Source organism: Mytilus galloprovincialis, chromosome 7, assembly GCF_965363235.1.
Source record: "Mytilus galloprovincialis chromosome 7, xbMytGall1.hap1.1, whole genome shotgun sequence".
NCBI lineage: Eukaryota > Metazoa > Mollusca > Bivalvia > Mytilida > Mytilidae > Mytilus > Mytilus galloprovincialis.
Window position 1 is genome coordinate 73397980 of NC_134844.1, and position 18041 is coordinate 73416020.

An 18041-nucleotide genomic window follows, 5' to 3' on the forward strand; every position below is an offset into this window, starting at 1 on the left:
ATAAGCTAAGAAAAAAAAAGGCAGGACCGATTAGACTGAAAAATAAAAAGGCAGGACAGAGATTACAAATAAAAAAAAAGGCAGGACACAATTTTTCATCCTAGCCCCCCCCCCCCATAAAAATCAAATGGTAGCTCCCTTAAACTGGTTTGTGACAACTCTTCGGGTGCTCCCAGAAAGGAGGAAAATATGACTCAATAGAAAAAAACTGGCGCAAAAATAGTTACTTCCGTCTGACTTTATCTGTGTATACATTTACCAAAGTGGCTAAATTACAAAATTTATCCTTTTTTTACCATTAATAGGATTGAAGACTGCAAGCTGTTCTTTAGAGAGGTAATAAGACCTTTTAAGTACAGGTCCGTGTAAGAGGCAAATCAAATAAAAACTGATAAGTCCATAAACACGGAATATGGTGAAATTTTGGGAACTTTGTAATCATTTATAAAAGTGACAAAACCATAGTATTACATCGATGTATGCCATATTTGTCTTGAAAAAAATAGGTTGAATGCATTCGCCGTCCGCATATATACAGCAGTGTAATGGCATTGAAAGTACATGAAGTAGGTCAACATCGATATATTTGATTTTCTGTAAGCAGCAGATGCCTAGCACACAATTTTTTTTATATTTGAAATCAGTTGATACATATCTTCTCTTTCAATGAATAAAAAGTTAGGAAATTTTTATTTGAAAAATGTTATTCACTAAAGTAAAGTCATTGAAACGCGTCATTCACCGTATTGTTTATCTCCCTTACTTGGTTACCTCTTTTTAAAAAAAGGCGCGTAGTCTGCACAACAACAATAACAAATGGCAGACGAGATGGTCTCGCCAGACATGAAGGGCAGTATAAGTCTGTCTTAACCCATTCATGTGTGATTTAATCCTGTATGTAATCAGGATAAAAGTGTACGAAAGCTCGCTGAATGTAATGAAGACATAACGCCGCGGCATTGACAGACCTCAGACTGCATGGAGGTTGCCAGACTATCCACAAACCAGCCGTGGACAATGCCAATGAAGGAGAGTTGATTATGATATCACTGAGATGTGTTTTTTTCAGGTAAATCAATATGCTGTCTCTGTCTGGTCTCTGTCCCCACACTCTGTTTGCACAATAAGTAATACCAACTGGAGTCTTCAACAAAGAGCCTTGGCTCACACCGAACAACAAGCTATGAAGGGCCCCAAAATTACTAGTGTAAAATCATTCAAACGGGAAAACCAAAATATGCTTATTTCATTGTATTTGTAAATCATGTATAAGGTTGTTCTGAGTTTGAGACTGTTTAGCAATTTTTTTATATATATAAAACATGATCAATTGGAACTTTATATAATTTTTCATTGTGTTCTTACATGTATCACACTAACTATAAAAAACAAAAAATTCCTTGATTTAAGATTCTAATGGAATAGATTCTTATGAAATGAATATAAATAAATGTACATGTAGTCTTTTATTTGGAATGAATTCAGTATCAATTTACATCTATAAAAATTGTCTTGTGCATTTCTTTTTCAGCATACAATTTTCACCCATGTTTTAGAATCTGTGAAACAGGATTGGTCGTGTGTGGCTTCACTTCTTGAGAATTTTATAATGACTATAAATATCAACTTCTTTAAAGTACATGTAAGACGTTGTTCTTCTATCAGATAATGCAGCATGCTACATGTACCACTGTGGACATATCTGGTTAACTTATGCTTACAAGAAGTAAGAGAAGTAAAAGAACAGGTAACATACAATGTATATTACAGAAAAAATTGTGCTAAGTAAATTGATTTAAAATTTCAGTTTCTTGTGTATAATTCGAACGTCCATTATCACTGTACTAGTATGCATATTTTTAGGGGCCAGCTGAAGGACACCTACGGGTGCGGGAATTCTCGCTACATTGAATACCCATTGGTTACCTTCAGCTGTTGTCTGCTCTATGGTCGGGTGGTCGTCGCTTTGATATATTCACCATTTCCTTTCTCAATTTTATATGGTAAAAGCAGAAGACAACAATTGAGAATTAGCATGATTAGGGTCGAAATCAAAAGTTCAATGTAGGATAAACACTGACCCCCTTACTCTCCTCTTAACTTAATTTGGGAAAAATAGATTGATCACAGGAAAGTATAAAATCATTTCAATTAAAGAAAAATTGCAGCAATTTTTACCCCCACCCCAAACTATTTGAATTAAGTTTATTATCCTTCATTGATTTTTTTTATGTTTTCCCTAAGCATGCTAAGTGACAGTAGTTTAATGTTCATCTTACAGCTAATTTCTTGTAGAGTAGAATTTTTATTTTGAAACGTTTACCCAAGCTTTGTACAACGTAAGACTGACATCTTCATACAATAAATATAGGCAAACGTAAACCTGTAAATATAATGGTTAAAAGCAATTGGATGTTATCTAAATTACTATAACACAATATACAAACAAAGTAAAAAAAGTCTTGCCCTTCATGCATTAGGAAATTAGCTATAATCTTTATTTTTATTAAAGCACATATGTTTCTTGAGACATTGCTTTGGAAAAAACAACCTAGAGATATCATTTAAGTTATATCTATAAAATAATATAATTATAGTTTTGGGAAAACTAAAGTAGTAAAATTGTTCACCATGTCAAAAGCTTTCTAACAAGAAATTTAATCAGACAACACTTGAAGGGTTATTGCTCTTTTTCTAAAGAAAATTTGGGTGCATTTTGTTATAACCTTGATATAATTTTAGATGTACAAATGTACAAATGTTACGTACATGTATGTATACTCATTTTATGCCCCATGCCATAGTGGAGGTGCTTTAAGTTTAACCCTTGTTTATAAAAAAAAGAAGATGTGGTATGATTGCCAATAACATGAATAAGACAACTCTCCACAAGGGACCAAATGACACATAAAGTAACAACTATAGGTCACAGTACAGCCTTCAAGAATGAGCAAAGTCCAAACCGCACAGTCAGCTATAAAAAGCCGGGAAATGGCGAGGTAAATCAATTCAAAAGAGAAAACTTACAGCCTGATAAATGAACCAATAATGAGAGAAAAACAAATATGTAACACATAAACACAGTCTGCGACGTTAAGCGGTAGTCCGAAGCCCGTGTCTAGTTTAATTAAGCTCGGACTAGTAAAAGTACACTGCCGATAGTCCGACCGGTCTAGTGCATATCTGTGTGCACTTTTTTAATCGTTACCGTAAGTTAACTGCCGAATGTGTCAATACAACGCCATCGAGATCAATAAACTGATACTCACTTCCTTGCAAAAGTAGCATAAACCAGTTTTTACGGTCTCCCTAATAACCGATTGTTCAAAATAAATAAAAAAGCGCAAAAACGGTCAGTACCACGTGTTTTCAAATTTCAAATTTCGGTAGTTATTGATTAATTTGTGTTGCATAAACTAAATAAAATATAATCATAACAGAAAATTAAAAAAAAATGTTCATTTTTGCATCGGAAGACATTAATTCGTAACTGTCCGCTTGACATCTTGTGTATTTAGACGATTGGTTATAAGAACGACCTCGGTGACTGGTTACCGTTAATTTTATGAAGAAGTGGTGCCAGTTTTGTTTTCATATCGAAAGATAAAAGTACACACATAATTTTACATCGTTACATGGCTTCATTGTTGAGGTGGTCGGATAGTGCGAGACCTGGAAAGGCACCAAAAAGACCGTCTCGCACTTCCGACCAAGTTACAGAAGCAAAGAAAAAATACGAGGACATGTCAATTAATATAATAATATATGCAATAGGTCTTAACCATTTATTGTTAATGAATTTGTGCCAATAAAATATTTGTATAACTATGTCAGACGTAATTTTGTACGATGTACAACTGTGTATTATTGTATTACTATTTTCGCCGTCTTTATTTATTTCATATGCGCATGCCAGGAAAATCGTAAACATCGTAGTTTGTCCCGAATAATTCTATTGGTCAATTCCTATGCGTAAGCCAATGAGCGCCGTCGTTTTAGAATGTTCAGTCGCACCTGCTCGGGGATTTCCGCTACTAATCGTGAAAGGAAGTCGATACAATGATCCAATCAGAACGCGTTTTGCAAACGACTTTTGAGTTGATTTAAAAATGAAAGTAGAAAGAAACAAATGGAAAACTTTTTAGTAAATTATGTCCCCCCTTTAAAAAAACGTCTGAAATTTTTTTGTCACTTTTTTTTGTAAAAGTAAAAGTTTTTGTTTAAAAAAGGGTGTATAGAAACTTGATATCATCTGCCAGGAGAGGTCTAGAATGCAGGATTTGGCACCATTTACCCCAGAGCTTCTGGGGGCCTTAAGTGGCCCCCAGACCCCTCGCCGTAAGTGCGACGAGCTATGCTCGTCGGCGCGGACGGCTTCGCCGTCCGCATTAGTCGGGCAAGTTAACAGATACAAGGGCAAGTTAATCTAGATATTTTTATGGTCTTTTCTTATTTCTACCCCTGTGACAGACTTAGCATTCTCTTTCGTAATGCCCATGCTGTTGCTAAACATCATCTAAGCTTTAAAACTTATAATGTTATACATATGTAAACTGGATCAAGCTAAAGGTCTTGATGTTGGCAATAGCTACCTGAATGACAAAAAGGCCTGTGAATTTGTCAAAAATATAGCCAGTGTTTCCAGAAATGAGACCAGAGACCTTTTGAAAAAAACACCATTTCTGAGCCTCACCTGTGATGGGTCATCTGACTTCATGGGGGATGAATATGAGTCATTGTGGGTAAGAAGTGCCCAAAATGGAAAGATAATTGAAAAGTTTTTAGATTTGGGTACTGCTGAATCTGCAGGATCTCAGGACATATTTAATTACATGAAAGCTGTTTGCTTTGAAAATTCAGAGGACAATACCAACCAACTGTGGAGTAAACTTATTGGCTTTTGCTCAGACGGTGCATCAAACATGCAAGGTAAATTAATTTTTTAATTTATTTATTATGTAATATACAATGTGGATGGGGTTGGTATGGGCTTTGCTCATTGTTGAAGGCTGTACGGTGTCCTATAGTTGTTAATGACTGTCAGTGTCATTTTGGTCTTTTGTAGATAGTTGTCCCATTGGCTATCATACCGCATCTTCTTTTTTATATTTACAGTAGAAAAAATGGTATCCATGTTGTAGACTGTACTATGACTTATAATGGTTTACTTTTACAATTTGTGACTTGGATTGAGAGTTGTCTCATTGACACTCTGACTCATGCCACATTTTCTTATCCATATAGATAAAATAATGAGGTGTAGATCATACCTGTCAACTCACCCGTTTTTTGCGGGTGACACCCGTTATTTTCACCTCTCACCCGGGAGTTTTTCTTTACCCGGCGGGTCCCGGGAATTTCTAACATTACCCGTTTCACCCGGATTTCTGACCGGAATTGTTTCCGGTATTTAGAAGTAATACGACCTTCGGTTTTATCGGTCTTTTTCAATGTAACCAAAAGTCAAAATGTAGGACTGTTTACCTGAGCTACGTAACGATATTTTCAAGGTAAGATTAGTTTTTTAGTGAGTATTATTCAGTTAATTAAATTAAAAAATAGTTTGTCATTTCAAAATTATGTCGGAAAGAAAGCGGTCCCTGTCTGGGCCAGCTTGTTCCACACCAAGTAAAAGGAAAAAGTATTCATGTTCATACAGTAAATGTTGGGAATCGGAATTTAAATGGGTTAAACCAAGTGAAAGGAGCCAGAATGATGCTTATTGCACACTTTGTAATTCACATATCAATGTTAGCGCAGGGGCAAGAAATGATATTGTCAGACATTCTAAAACAATGACTCATTTAAAGTATAAAAAATCTCAGGCAGAATCTAAGGGCATGGCATCTTTCTTCACAAAGACCAAAAGTGTTTTGGCTGATAAAGTAACTAATGCAGAAACTTTATTTTCGTAGTTTGTGGCTGAGCACAACCTTTCCTTTGCAGTAACTGACCATTTCACAAAATTGTGTAAATTAATGTTCTCTGACAGTGAAATAGCTTCAGGTTATTCCTGTGGAAAAACTAAAACCACCCAAATAGTAAAGAGGGCCCTTTCAGTTGAAAATAACAAAGTGGTAGTTGAAAATTGTAAAAATCAACCTTTCACAATTATGTGTGATGAGAGCAACGATAGAGGTAATGACAAACTATTTGTAATTCTTGTGAGATACTTTGACAATAACTTGGGCGACACAGTTACAAGATTTCTTGACATGCCTATCGTTAATATAGGAAATGCTCAAAATTTATTTGATGCCTTAAACAATACACTGGTGAATAGAGAAATTCCATGGAAAAATGTATTTGGCTTTATGTCTGACAATTGTTCTGTTATGAAGGGCAGAAAAAATTCACTGCTTTCTAGAATTAGACAAAAACAACCAGATGTTGTTGATACAGTTATTTATTTTCACCTGTGCTTGGTGCGTAGCAAATATGTATATGTTCTCTGTAGCTATATGTGTGACAGTGTATGTACGTACTAGTTTATAAACATGAAATCCTTCATTCATCATGTTCATATAATATAAAGAATACAAAATAATGGGTATAAAGAAAAGACAAATGACCTAAAAAATTAAAAGAATATTATACTGAAACATGTGTAATGAAAGAACCTCAATCTAGACCTTCATATTGATTTAGAGTAAACATGGACCGTGGTAAACATATAGAATTTGAAAAAATTCTAAACATGTTAAAGGAATTAAAACATTTTTACAGTATATGTCTATAATTAATTTAATGTACAATGTCAATGTAATGTTACAAAAATAGTTTGTTTTAAAGACATATTTTTTTCAGGTATAAGAAATGGTGTGGCTGCTTTGATGAAAAGAGAAAACCCAGAAATAGTTGTTACTCATTGCTTGGCTCACAGAGTTGAGTTAAGCTTTAAGGATGCTATTAAGTCATCTAAATTGTATGATAAAACCATAACTCTTCTTCTTGGTAAGTTATTATGTTTGGCAATAAAACAATTAATAATTATCATGATTAAAAAGTCCTAGTTCATTCAATTCAAATGCATTTAGCTTATTATATTTTACATGTATGCATATGCAATGTATGTCATGCATTGATGTATAGCAATTTAATGTCAAAAATTTATACATATACACCATGGTATACATTGTACCCTTATTTATTAATCATGTAAATTTATTTACATAAATTTGTCTTACAGAAGATGTCTTAAGTCAAATTTTCAAATAACTATTTTACAGGTCTTTACTACTTGTACCGCAGAGGTCCCAAACAGAAGAAAGCCTTAAAACGAGCTTTCAGTGCACTTAACATGACGAAAATACTTCCAACCCGTGTAGGAGGAACTCGTTGGATGCCACACATGCTTAGAGCAATAAATGTTATTATCAAAGGTTACAGGGGATTTAAAGCTCACCTAGAAAGTGCTTCACATGAAAATCCAAAAGCTGAAGGACTTGCCAAAATTCTAACTGATGTAGCGGTTGTCACATTCATGTTAAATTTAAAGGTATACATGTAGAATAATAAATCATTATTAAAAACATACATTTAGAAGTCAAAATATTTTTAAGATTGCTTTATTGATTTTTGGTTTTCTTTATCTTGACATGTCTGTTTTGATTTTTGACAATTGTTACTACTCTTATACGTACAATGTAATTACTGCTTTACAAATAATGAATGTGAATATGAACTGCATATTTAAATTTCCATGTATATGACGAACTTATATATGTATTCAATTTTAATTAATTGCATTTCATTTAGGAAATCATATCACCTTTGAACAGACTATCCTTGATTCTGCAGAAACAGAACCTAACATTGTATAATGGACATGCACAGATCAAAGCAACTACAGAAGTTCTAAAAATATGCAAACCAAGTAAGTTATCTTGTAATTGCATATATGTCATAGCATAACTGTCTCTGATTGTACAGGTTATAATAAGGGCTATTCCAGAAAAAAATGTATGGGGGGGTTGGAAGGCACTTTGTAAAATAATACATGGGTGATGGGAATCAGAGCAACTTTTCACGCTATAATGCACTATAATTCTCAATTACAATTGTCTGGGTGGTGGGTGCTGACAAAAACTGCTTTCCAACCCTCCCATACATTTTTTTCTGGAATAGCCCTAAGTAATTAAATAAATACCTGTAATCATCAATATCTCAGTCTATAAGCAAATTGTGTTTTATGGTGCAAGCAAAAATATGTTTCTCATTTTTTAACATGTTTAATGAATAAGTTTTTTTGTCATTTTAGAGTACATGGAGTATGGGGACCATGAGATTCATCTTGTAAAGAAAAATCTCAAGTCCACCTTAATAAGGTCAGGCATGGATATAGAGGAAGTTAACACAGAGTGGGCCATTTTGAAATCTTTAATATATCAAAGGTAATTAATGTTTCTGCTCATTGTTTGGGTTGTTGTCTTTTTGGCACAATGTTTCCATTCTCTATTCTATAAAAACTAATTTTAGCTTAATGTTACCTTTAGGGTAAACAACTCCTAACTCTGTATTCATTTACTCCAATTTTTTGCCTTGAACATCTTAATATTTTTAAAAATAAAATATCCATATATGTCTGATATTGAATATTTACAATTTTGTGTATTAATTTTTTAGGTACAGTAACAGACTTATAGATGGTGCCTTGACATGGGGATCTGTGTTTGAAACATTCAGGGATGGCCTTGACAATATAAAGCTTGTTATAGATGCTCTGCTCAGTCTACCACCAACGAGTGTCAATAACGAAACTACATTCAGCAGAACCAAACTCAGCAAAGGCAAGAGGCGGGGTCATTTGAAGACGGACACATTGAAGGACTTGATCCAAGTCGAAATTGAGACTGCTAATGTTGAGCAGTTTAACCCAAAGCTGGATGGTAATTTTTCATTCAAAATTATTTTTTTGTCTGCATGACAGAAAAAATTGGATAATATTAGCTCAAAGTTGAATTTATTCCTGTTTACTTATTTTCAATACTTACTGTCCTCAGTTCACTGTATCATTGTATGCCTTTTAAAACACATACTTAATGTCTTATGTATTTTCTCCCATGCTGTTAAGCTCTTTCAAGACAAAGTTTTAATAAGTTTAAGTTTCCTCTTTGATTACATATTAGTCTGAATAATTGTAAACTTAATTAAAATTTCTGACAAACACTGTTTATTTTTTTTTAAATAATTTGTACTGTTTCAGATTACCCCTTCAGACAGAAGAAAAAGAGTTGGCTATTCCAGACCATCACGGTTAACCGAGACACTCCAAACAAACACAGTCGACCAAGAAACTGTTGTGGTTGGTCATGATGAGATTGATACACCAGCTGCTGGTCAAGACATCCAGGTATTTATTGTATTTAAAATACATCACATAGTTCATAAAAGCATTCAAATATTTGTAATTTAAAAAAAAACCATAAATACTTTTAAGAATGAGAACCAGCAAAGATATAAATTTCTGCAATATCTTAATTCTAATACACAACACAGCATAAATTATTTTTCTTTGTAGAGAACTAATTACTATATATCATGCAAATTATTATAGTCCAAAGTTGTTGTAATTATTATACCCCCGCTTTAAATTATACCCCCGCTTTAAAAAAGGGGGGGTATACTGTTTTACCGCTGTCTGTCCGTCCGTCAGTCCATCCATCAGTCCGTCAGTCAGTCAGTCCGTCCCACGAAACTTTCGTCACATTTTTCTCAGGAACTACAATACAAGGATTTCTGAAATTTGGTTTCAGGGTTTATCTAAGTCAGCTATACCGTGTGATGCATTTTCAGATTGATCACTTGACAACTTCCTGTTTACCGAACACTTGTATGATTTTACACATGATAGCCAAGTTGAAAATTTTCGTCACATTTTTCTCAGGAACTACAATACAAGGAATTCTGAAATTTGGCTTCAGGGTTTATCTAAGTCAGCTATACCGTGTGATGCGTTTTCAGATTGATCACTTGACAACTTCCTGTTTACCGAACACTTGTATGATTTTACACATGATAGCCAAGTTGAAAATTTTCGTCACATTTTTCTCAGGAACTACAATACAAGGATTTCTGTAATTTGGTTTCAGGGTTTATCTAAGTCAGCTATACTGTGTGATGCGTTTTCAGATTGATCACTTGACAACTTCCTGTTTACCGAACACTTGTATGATTTTACACATGATAGCCAAGTTGAAAATTTTCGTCACATTTTTCTCAGGAACTACAATGCAAGGATTTCTGTAATTTGGTTTCAGGGTTTATCTAAGTCAGCTATACCGTGTGATGCGTTTTCAGATTGATCACTTGACAACTTCCTGTTTACCGAACACTTGTACCATTTTACACATGATAGCCAAGTTGAAAATTTTCGTCACATTTTTCTCAGGAAATACAATACAAGGATTTCTGAAATTTGGTTTCAGGATTTATATAAGTCAGCTATACTGTGTGATGCGTTTTCAGATTCATCACTCGACAACTTCCTGTTTACCGAACACTTGCATATTTTTACACTATTAATATTATCCACTTGCGGCGGGGGTATCATCAGTGAGCAGTAGCTCGCAGTTTACTTGTATTCAACCATGATGTACATCCACATCAAATTGAAATGATTAATATTACAAGGTTTTGATATATATTTTTTTCAGATGATTGTTATCAACCAAGAAGAAGATTGCAGTACAGATGAGGATGAGGACAGTGGTGAAGAAAGTGAAGATGAAAATGAACTTGCTGAACAGGAGTTGTTCAGCAAATTGAAAAAAATCATGAAAAATTATGAAGGTTTTTATTGAAGGAAAGTAGAATTTTTCATACAACATGGAGAAAAAACTCTACATTTTTGACAAGATTTATACACAAAAATGTAAATATATAATCAATTGATATAAGCTTTCTTCTATTTTTGGTCTGCATCAGAAAGAGTGATCTCTTTAACTTTCCAAAGTCAAATTTGAATAAACAATATGTGATGGCAAGGGGTTTATATCTACATGTATACATTTAATTTACATTTACATGTTTGTCTTCAATTCAAAGAATGGTGTCAGTTTTGTCAACAGTTTTGAGAAGGTTTTTATTGAAGGAAAGTAGAATTTTTCATATAACATGGAGAAAAAACTCTACATTTTTGACAAGATTTATACACAAAAATGTAACTTCAGAATGCAGGATTTTACATCTAATATTCCAAAATTTTCTTGGGGTGGCATGCCCCCAAACCTCCCTAGCTGGTTCGGATCACTTCGTGATCCTCACCAGGGACACAGATTTTATCCGGTCCAGTACATATAAATTCAGGCTAGTATTATTTTTTTTTTACTATCCCATAGGGCTAGTTATTCAAATAGTTTTTGGCACAGACTGTAAACAAACAACAACCACTGTATGTCTGTACTCTAACTATTTATACAGAAAAGAAGATGTGGTATGATTGCCAATGAGATAACTCGCCACAAGAGACCAAATTGACACAGAAATTAACAACTATAGTTAACTTTAGATTGCCTTAACCAAATGTTAGTAAACTGTTATACAATGCTTATTACCACTAAACACAATCAAGTTTGAATATTGGGGGCGTCACTTTAGTCGTTCTAAAGTTATGCCCCTTTACAAATGGTAAAATTGCTATTTTTTTTAGTTTTCTTCCTATTTCTGTAGTTTGCCTTAATCTAATGTGATAAAACTTTTATACAATACTTTTTAGTTATTTTGTGTATATTTAAATTGCAGAGTAATGAATATCTTATATTTCATAGGGATCAATATACAGGGATATTGCTACTCTGAGGCCCATGCAGGAAAGTCATATTGCGATTCAAAGATGGCAAATAAGCGCAAAAAGATAAAAAGTTGGGTTGCAAGTTGAAAAAAAACATTGTAACAGCAGCTGATATGAAAACTGTCCTTGACTCTAGAACAGGTAAATTAACAAAATGTACATTGTTCAAACAGAAAACATAATTACAACACAAACTCACCGCGATCTAAATGTGACCTGTTAAAATAAGCAAATCTGGTTCTATACACAATTTCAGAGACAGTCTGATTCTCTTAAGTAAATTTCATTTCACAAATAAATCTGACATGATAATGACAAAATGTTAGACGAGTCACAGACTGAGGCTCACATACACATCAGGGGCGGATCCAGCCATTTTAAAAAGGGGGGTTTCAACTATATGTCCCCATTAAAATGCATTGATCGGCCAAAAAAAAGGGGGGGTTGCAACCCCAAGACTCCCCCCCCCCCCCCCTGGATCCGCCAATGCACATGTTACATAACCCATATTTAACAGAAAAAATTAAAGCATTGGATAAAATGATCCATGGCATGTTGTTTGAAGCCCCATGTGTGATATTATATTAACATAATTTTTCTGGTCTGTGTATCCATCTGCTTGACTGTTTGTCTATCTGTTCCTTATTATACCTACCCCCACAACAGAATTTTATGATACTTGGTAGATAATAAGGACAAACTATGTAGATGTGCATATCAACAGGAAATTACGATTCAATTTTTTCTATGTTACTCCCCTTTGAACTTATTTGCTTTAACCCTTTCATGCCGAATGTATCCTTTTGGTACACCCGCGCGCATGCCGAATGTATCCTTTTGGCACACCGGTGTAGATGCCGAATGTATCCTTTTGGCACACCGGTGTAGATGCCGAATGTATCCTTTTGGCACACCGGTGTAGATGCCGAATATTTCTATTTTTAGACGGTCACAGTGCAAACAGTAAAAATAATGTTTAAAACATGTTTCTTGGCCCCGTTGCTTCATGGATGTTATGATAAACATCAAATGCATTCGATATTTTAGTATCGGGCGTAAAAACACTGTTGAAATATGTTTTTTTAAAGATTGTTGAGGAAAAAAAAAACTCGTGAAAAACAAAATGGCGGAATCATAAACAATCGTGGTCAGGAGTTTCATTTCGAGTTGAAACATTTAGAAAACTTGACCTGCGGTCATGAAAGTGGCTTAACTTGAACAAAAGTAGTTATTGTACGTATATTTTGGAGTTGTGAGAAGGATATTTGTAAAACAAACTGAAATCGAGACTTTGATTGTCGCCATCAGGTGCACGACTGTAAATTATTATTTCTCGTTGCCGTTTGACAGTCAACCTTTCATTACCGATTGAGTCAGAGTCTTTTGTCATCGTTTCAGACACTCTCATGAGTCTGTAGTGCTACAGGTTTTCTTTCTTTTCATTGAAAGGCTGTACTGCAGTATGTACTAAGGTCGACAAAACGAAAGTCCAATTTCATTTAAAATAGAACCGGATATTGACAAAATTGACAGCTGAGTCTATAAATAGTGTGGTTCATAAAACATGTGTTGTTACATCTCAAAGCTTTATTATTTTACATAAAAATGCCAAGATGATTATTTTATTTTAACAAATCGTTTTCTTTCTCATTTAAAAAAATATTGTAAAAGAAGGGAAGTGGAAAAAAAAAATTGTTTTGGAAGGGAAGGGAAAATTATTTTTTTAGAATTGGGAAGGAAAAAAAAAATTTGCTGAAGGGTAGTGATTTTTCCCCAAAGTGAAATAACATAATGTGTTGTCAGCTGCTTCTGATTAATCTTGAGATTGCATCATTTATTATTGTAAAATAATACTGTTCCTGTATGTTTCTGAAAACAATAGGGGTTCAATTTTTTGTTTTGGAAATTATGAGGAAGAACTCCCCCCTCATGTTGCACACACAAAAGATGAATGACCAGTGTAGCAGTGCCTAAAGTTTATTACAATTTGTAATGCCAATATAAGCAACCATTTTTAACACTAGGAAACATCTTTTTCGTGTTCAAAAAGTGACTTTAAATGGTATATAAATTGCTTCTTCTCTCAGATGCCAAGTCATATACATGTAGTAGTAAAAAGTAAGAGAAAAAAGTAATCAAATTGGAAATGGGATAATGTACCACATTAGGGTCTTGTAGCTGTCACCTTGTAAGTCAGCTTCTTTAAAAATTTACACTGTTAATGGGACTAGCACACATGATAAGCAGGGTATCTTCATACCACATTAATATATAGGCTTATATTGTAAGTAACACTTGCTGCTGGATGCAATAGATTAATTAATAGACTGGTTTAATACAATGGTTATATTCTAATAAAAACCTCACTCAAGTAATTTTTATTCACTTTTTGACAAATCATTCCATTAAATAACCCAACAATATAAACAGAAATAAAAAAAAAACAGTTTCCATTGTCCTCACTCAATTTCAAAATCAAAATTTATGATATGAATCCTCCTTTTCAATGAGTACACAGCAATATAAACTGAAACAAATTTCATAGCTTCCAAATGTTATTACAAACTATATCCGCTCCCTGATGTAGCTTTCCATCAATGAATTTTAAAACTGAATTTTGCAGTAAAACATGTACATGATTTATTAATTTAATCTCTTTTGGCAATTGTTTTCAACGACTTGCATCTGTGTGTACATACCATGAGTTTAAATAAAACAGTACCCAGTAGTTGTCTGCATATTTTCTATCCTTTACCTCTACTGCATGTGATTAATAAATTTAACTATGATGAAAATAAATTTATAAAATATTAGTTATCAGCTTTTGGTATTTATTTGTGCTGCTTTAACAAACATCAGTTGATGTATTTGTCAATTTCATGTTATCTTATACATCCTTAATTTTGACTACTTAGTTTCAACAATTTTCAAAAAAATAAATAATTCAGTAGGCTCTTTATCTTGAGATCTATACAGCTGAATATTTGCTTATTTCTTGTACATTTATTTATGCTTAAATATTTTTTATATATTATAAAACCACCATGACCCAAATCAATTTTTTTGGAAATTTCATGGATTTAGAACTTTGAAAAAAATCACTTAATGGGTTTATTTACTAACTTTTATTTATTGGAAAGCTTTATCTCATTCACATGTGGAAGAATTTTAAAAGGCATTACTGGGATTAAGTCATAAAGTAAAGAAGTCCCATCGATTATTATTGCAGTTAAACAATATTTTTAACTAGTTCAGTAATTGCACATCAAGGCTGGGGGTATTATACAACTCGTCTGGAAGAGTTATTGTCCGTTATCGAACCCGAGTTATCTTTCTTCTTTCGAAACCGTAAACAAATGGCGGCCAAAAATCTATGTGAACGACAGTCTCGATTTACAAGTATTTTTGCCAAGAAAACGAAAACGGAAACAGGTTTTGAAAGAAAATAATTCAGTAGCTCATAGAAATAGAATTTCTAATCACACGTGTGCTTAAGAAATGTTGCCGAATGGAAGTGAAAGTGATATACGGTCATGACGGTAGGCAATGACAAAAATTATCTTCCGACTCAATCAATCTACGTTTTCAACACGCGTTTTTAAGGTTAACTAATTTTCACTCTATGAAAAGGTTACGGACGATCAACCTATGATATTTATCTACATTTTATCAAAATTTGACCGCATAACTCGCTACGGTTGCCGAGTTTTCAATGACCCAAACTACGAGGTCGTTTTTGCTGAAGCACATGTCAAATTAATCCCGGTCAGGCAAACGGCTCGGGCAAATTGTTAATGTACTTCTGCAAAAGTGTCATTGCAACTCCTCTGAAACTACACAACAGAACTTCATGAAACTTTGTAGATAATAAGGACATACTATGCAGATGTGCATATCAACAGGAAATTATGATTCAATATTTTTTCTTGCACAATTTTTTTTTACTTACACTTACTATATTTCTTTAATGATAATTTGGGGATGTGGGGTATGTCCAGGATTTTGGCCAACCAACCAAGATGGCCGCCATGGCTAAAAATAGATGATAGGGGTAAAATGCAGTTTTTGGCTTGTAACTCAAAAACCAAAGCATTTAGAGCAAATCTGACATGGGGGTAAAATTGTTTATTAGGTCATGATTTATCTGCCCTGAAATTTTCAGATGAATCAGACAACCCGTTTTGAATTGGTAATTTTAAGGAAATTTTGCTGTTTTTTGGTTATTATCTTGAATATTATTATAGATAGAGATATTAATAACTGTAAACAGCAATCATGTTCGGCAAAGTAAGATTTACAAATAAGTCAACATGACTGTAATGGTCAATTGATCCCCCTAAGGAGTTATTGTCCTTTATAGTCAATTTTTAACAATTTTCATGAATCCATCTGCTTCCTTCACATAGACCAAGGTGAGCGACACTGGCTCTTTAGAGCCTCTAGTTTGAATAATGTTATGGATAGAGATAAACTGTAAACAGCAATAACGTTCAGCAAAGTGAGCTCTACAAATCAGTGAACAGGATCAAAATTGACAATTGACTTCATAAGGAGTTATTGCACTTTAAAGTCAAATTTTACAATTTTTCGTAAATTTTTGCAATTTTTTTCAAAAATCTTTCCTGAAACAACTGAGACAAATTTAAATGTACTTGGACCCAAATAAACATTATGGTATTTATTTTAAAAAAAAATGTAAAATGTGTCCAGTGACCCTGTCTGCCTAAAACATGGCAGACATGGCTAAAAATAGAACATAGGTAAAAAATGCAGTTTTTGACTTTTCCATACATGTATCTCTGAAACTAGAGCAAAAGTATAAAGGTTGCATTATTCCATGCATCAATTGTAAATAAAAATATCATGTGAGCAACACAGGCTCCTTGAAGCCTCTAGTTTAAAATGTTTTTCTTTTCTTCAAAATATCATGTTGATCTATGCTGTAATGTACACACATTTTGTTGAAGTTGAAAACATGACCTTTGAAACGGTTTATAATTCCCCTCATTATTATTTCTGTTCACAGGTGTTGCTGGATGTCAAGTCTCTAAATGTGCTAACAACACCTCATAACACAAACTGATAACACACAAGTTAGAAGGAATAAATGATTTTAATGAGTTGTGAGTTGAAAAAGATGGTATACTACTGAGGAAAGCCTACAACATCGGCAAGGTAAAATTTATTCCTAATAAATCCATAGACCAAATGGATTTTGGTAAACGACAGGAAAATAAAACAGAATAATGTGTGATAATATCAGGATTTGATTTACCTGTTAATGTAACTGGAAAAATCAAAATGCCTAAAACAGTTGGTGCAGTTAATCTCCATGAAGGACCAGAAATAAAAAACAGAAAATGGTGAAGACTCATCCAGTTAACCTCTCGTCACTCAGAAAGTTCTGATTATATGCTGTTCTTTTGCTCAAAAGTTGGCTGTGTCATTAGATTTGCTACCTTAAATTGACTTGAAAACCATCTATTGATAGCTATATATATATATATGTAGGAAAGCATTGTTAACAGTTGCAACAGGAAACAACCTGACACTAGTGGGCCAGGTTGTGAAATGAAGTGGTATTTACAACCAAAAAAACCAAACCAACATCAACAGATGGGACTGAAAATGAATTTTCTATAAGTAATAGGAGATAGGCTTTAAAGAAAGACAGGAGAATATCAAGATTTCCTTATTATTTTTTTTATAAAAGTATTTGTCACATATTATTAAAGTACATTTTACTAAGCATGCTAAGCAATCACTCTTTTGAATAGAAGGTTAAGATACATATTTGATCAATGAAAACTAAGTTATATTAGAATATATGTTAAAATGATTTTGCTTGTACCATCATGACCATATAATTATTTAGTTTTGAGAAAATTAAACATTTGAACAACTTATTATCTATCTTTTTTTTTATTCTTTACTTCCATTATCTCCAATTGACTTTCTTGCTTGTAGTAAACATTGAATTTAAGTTCAATATTATCAATATGCAAATAAGGGTGGTTTCACTTTATACATGTTAGTTCACTAAAGGGATAAAATTCAGTATGCAAGACCATTGACTTTTGCATATTTACACATTGACGAAGAAAATGGGGGCACCTGTTTATATTTGATTTAACTGCTTGTAACACTAAACAAATATTTTGCAGGAGTACATGTTTATCACATCTTAAATAAAAAAAATCAATGTGGGAGACACAAAACATAGTAATCGTTTGCTAAAATTTCTACACTA

The 18041-nt window shown here is 33.4% G+C and overlaps 1 protein-coding gene across 9 annotated transcripts; it reads left to right on the plus strand.

The window, feature by feature from the left end:
• The first annotated feature begins 217 nt into the window (after positions 1 to 217).
• On the plus strand, positions 218 to 17698 carry LOC143083630 (uncharacterized). Of its 9 annotated transcripts, none has more exons than XR_012980813.1 (8): positions 220 to 336; positions 1532 to 1747; positions 6808 to 6954; positions 7230 to 7498; positions 7759 to 7876; positions 8626 to 8888; positions 9206 to 9352; positions 10656 to 10785. XR_012980813.1 is itself a non-coding variant. In XM_076259905.1 (4 exons), exons 1-3 carry the CDS (start codon positions 8335 to 8337, stop codon positions 9313 to 9315), a joined length of 432 nt encoding a protein of 143 aa, XP_076116020.1. In that variant the 5' UTR covers positions 8276 to 8334; the 3' UTR covers positions 9316 to 9352; positions 10656 to 10785. The 9 variants fall into 9 exon arrangements, 4 of the variants coding, with proteins under 4 accessions (XP_076116020.1, XP_076116021.1, XP_076116022.1 ...); XR_012980814.1 differs by lacking the exon at positions 220 to 336 and adding an exon at positions 838 to 1069; XR_012980815.1 differs by lacking the exon at positions 9206 to 9352.
• Positions 17699 to 18041: the final 343 nt, after the last annotated feature.

Excerpts from the sequence above, each read along its gene's own strand:
- LOC143083630 (XM_076259905.1), top strand. The coding sequence starts at position 8,335 with ATGGATATAGAGGAAGTTAACACAGAGTGGGCCATTTTGAAATCTTTA. Across the intron at positions 8,394-8,625 it reads AAATCTTTAATATATCAAAG|GTACAGTAACAGACTTATAG; the intron begins GTAATTAATGTT and ends TTAATTTTTTAG. Across the intron at positions 8,889-9,205 it reads GTTTAACCCAAAGCTGGATG|ATTACCCCTTCAGACAGAAG; the intron begins GTAATTTTTCAT and ends GTACTGTTTCAG.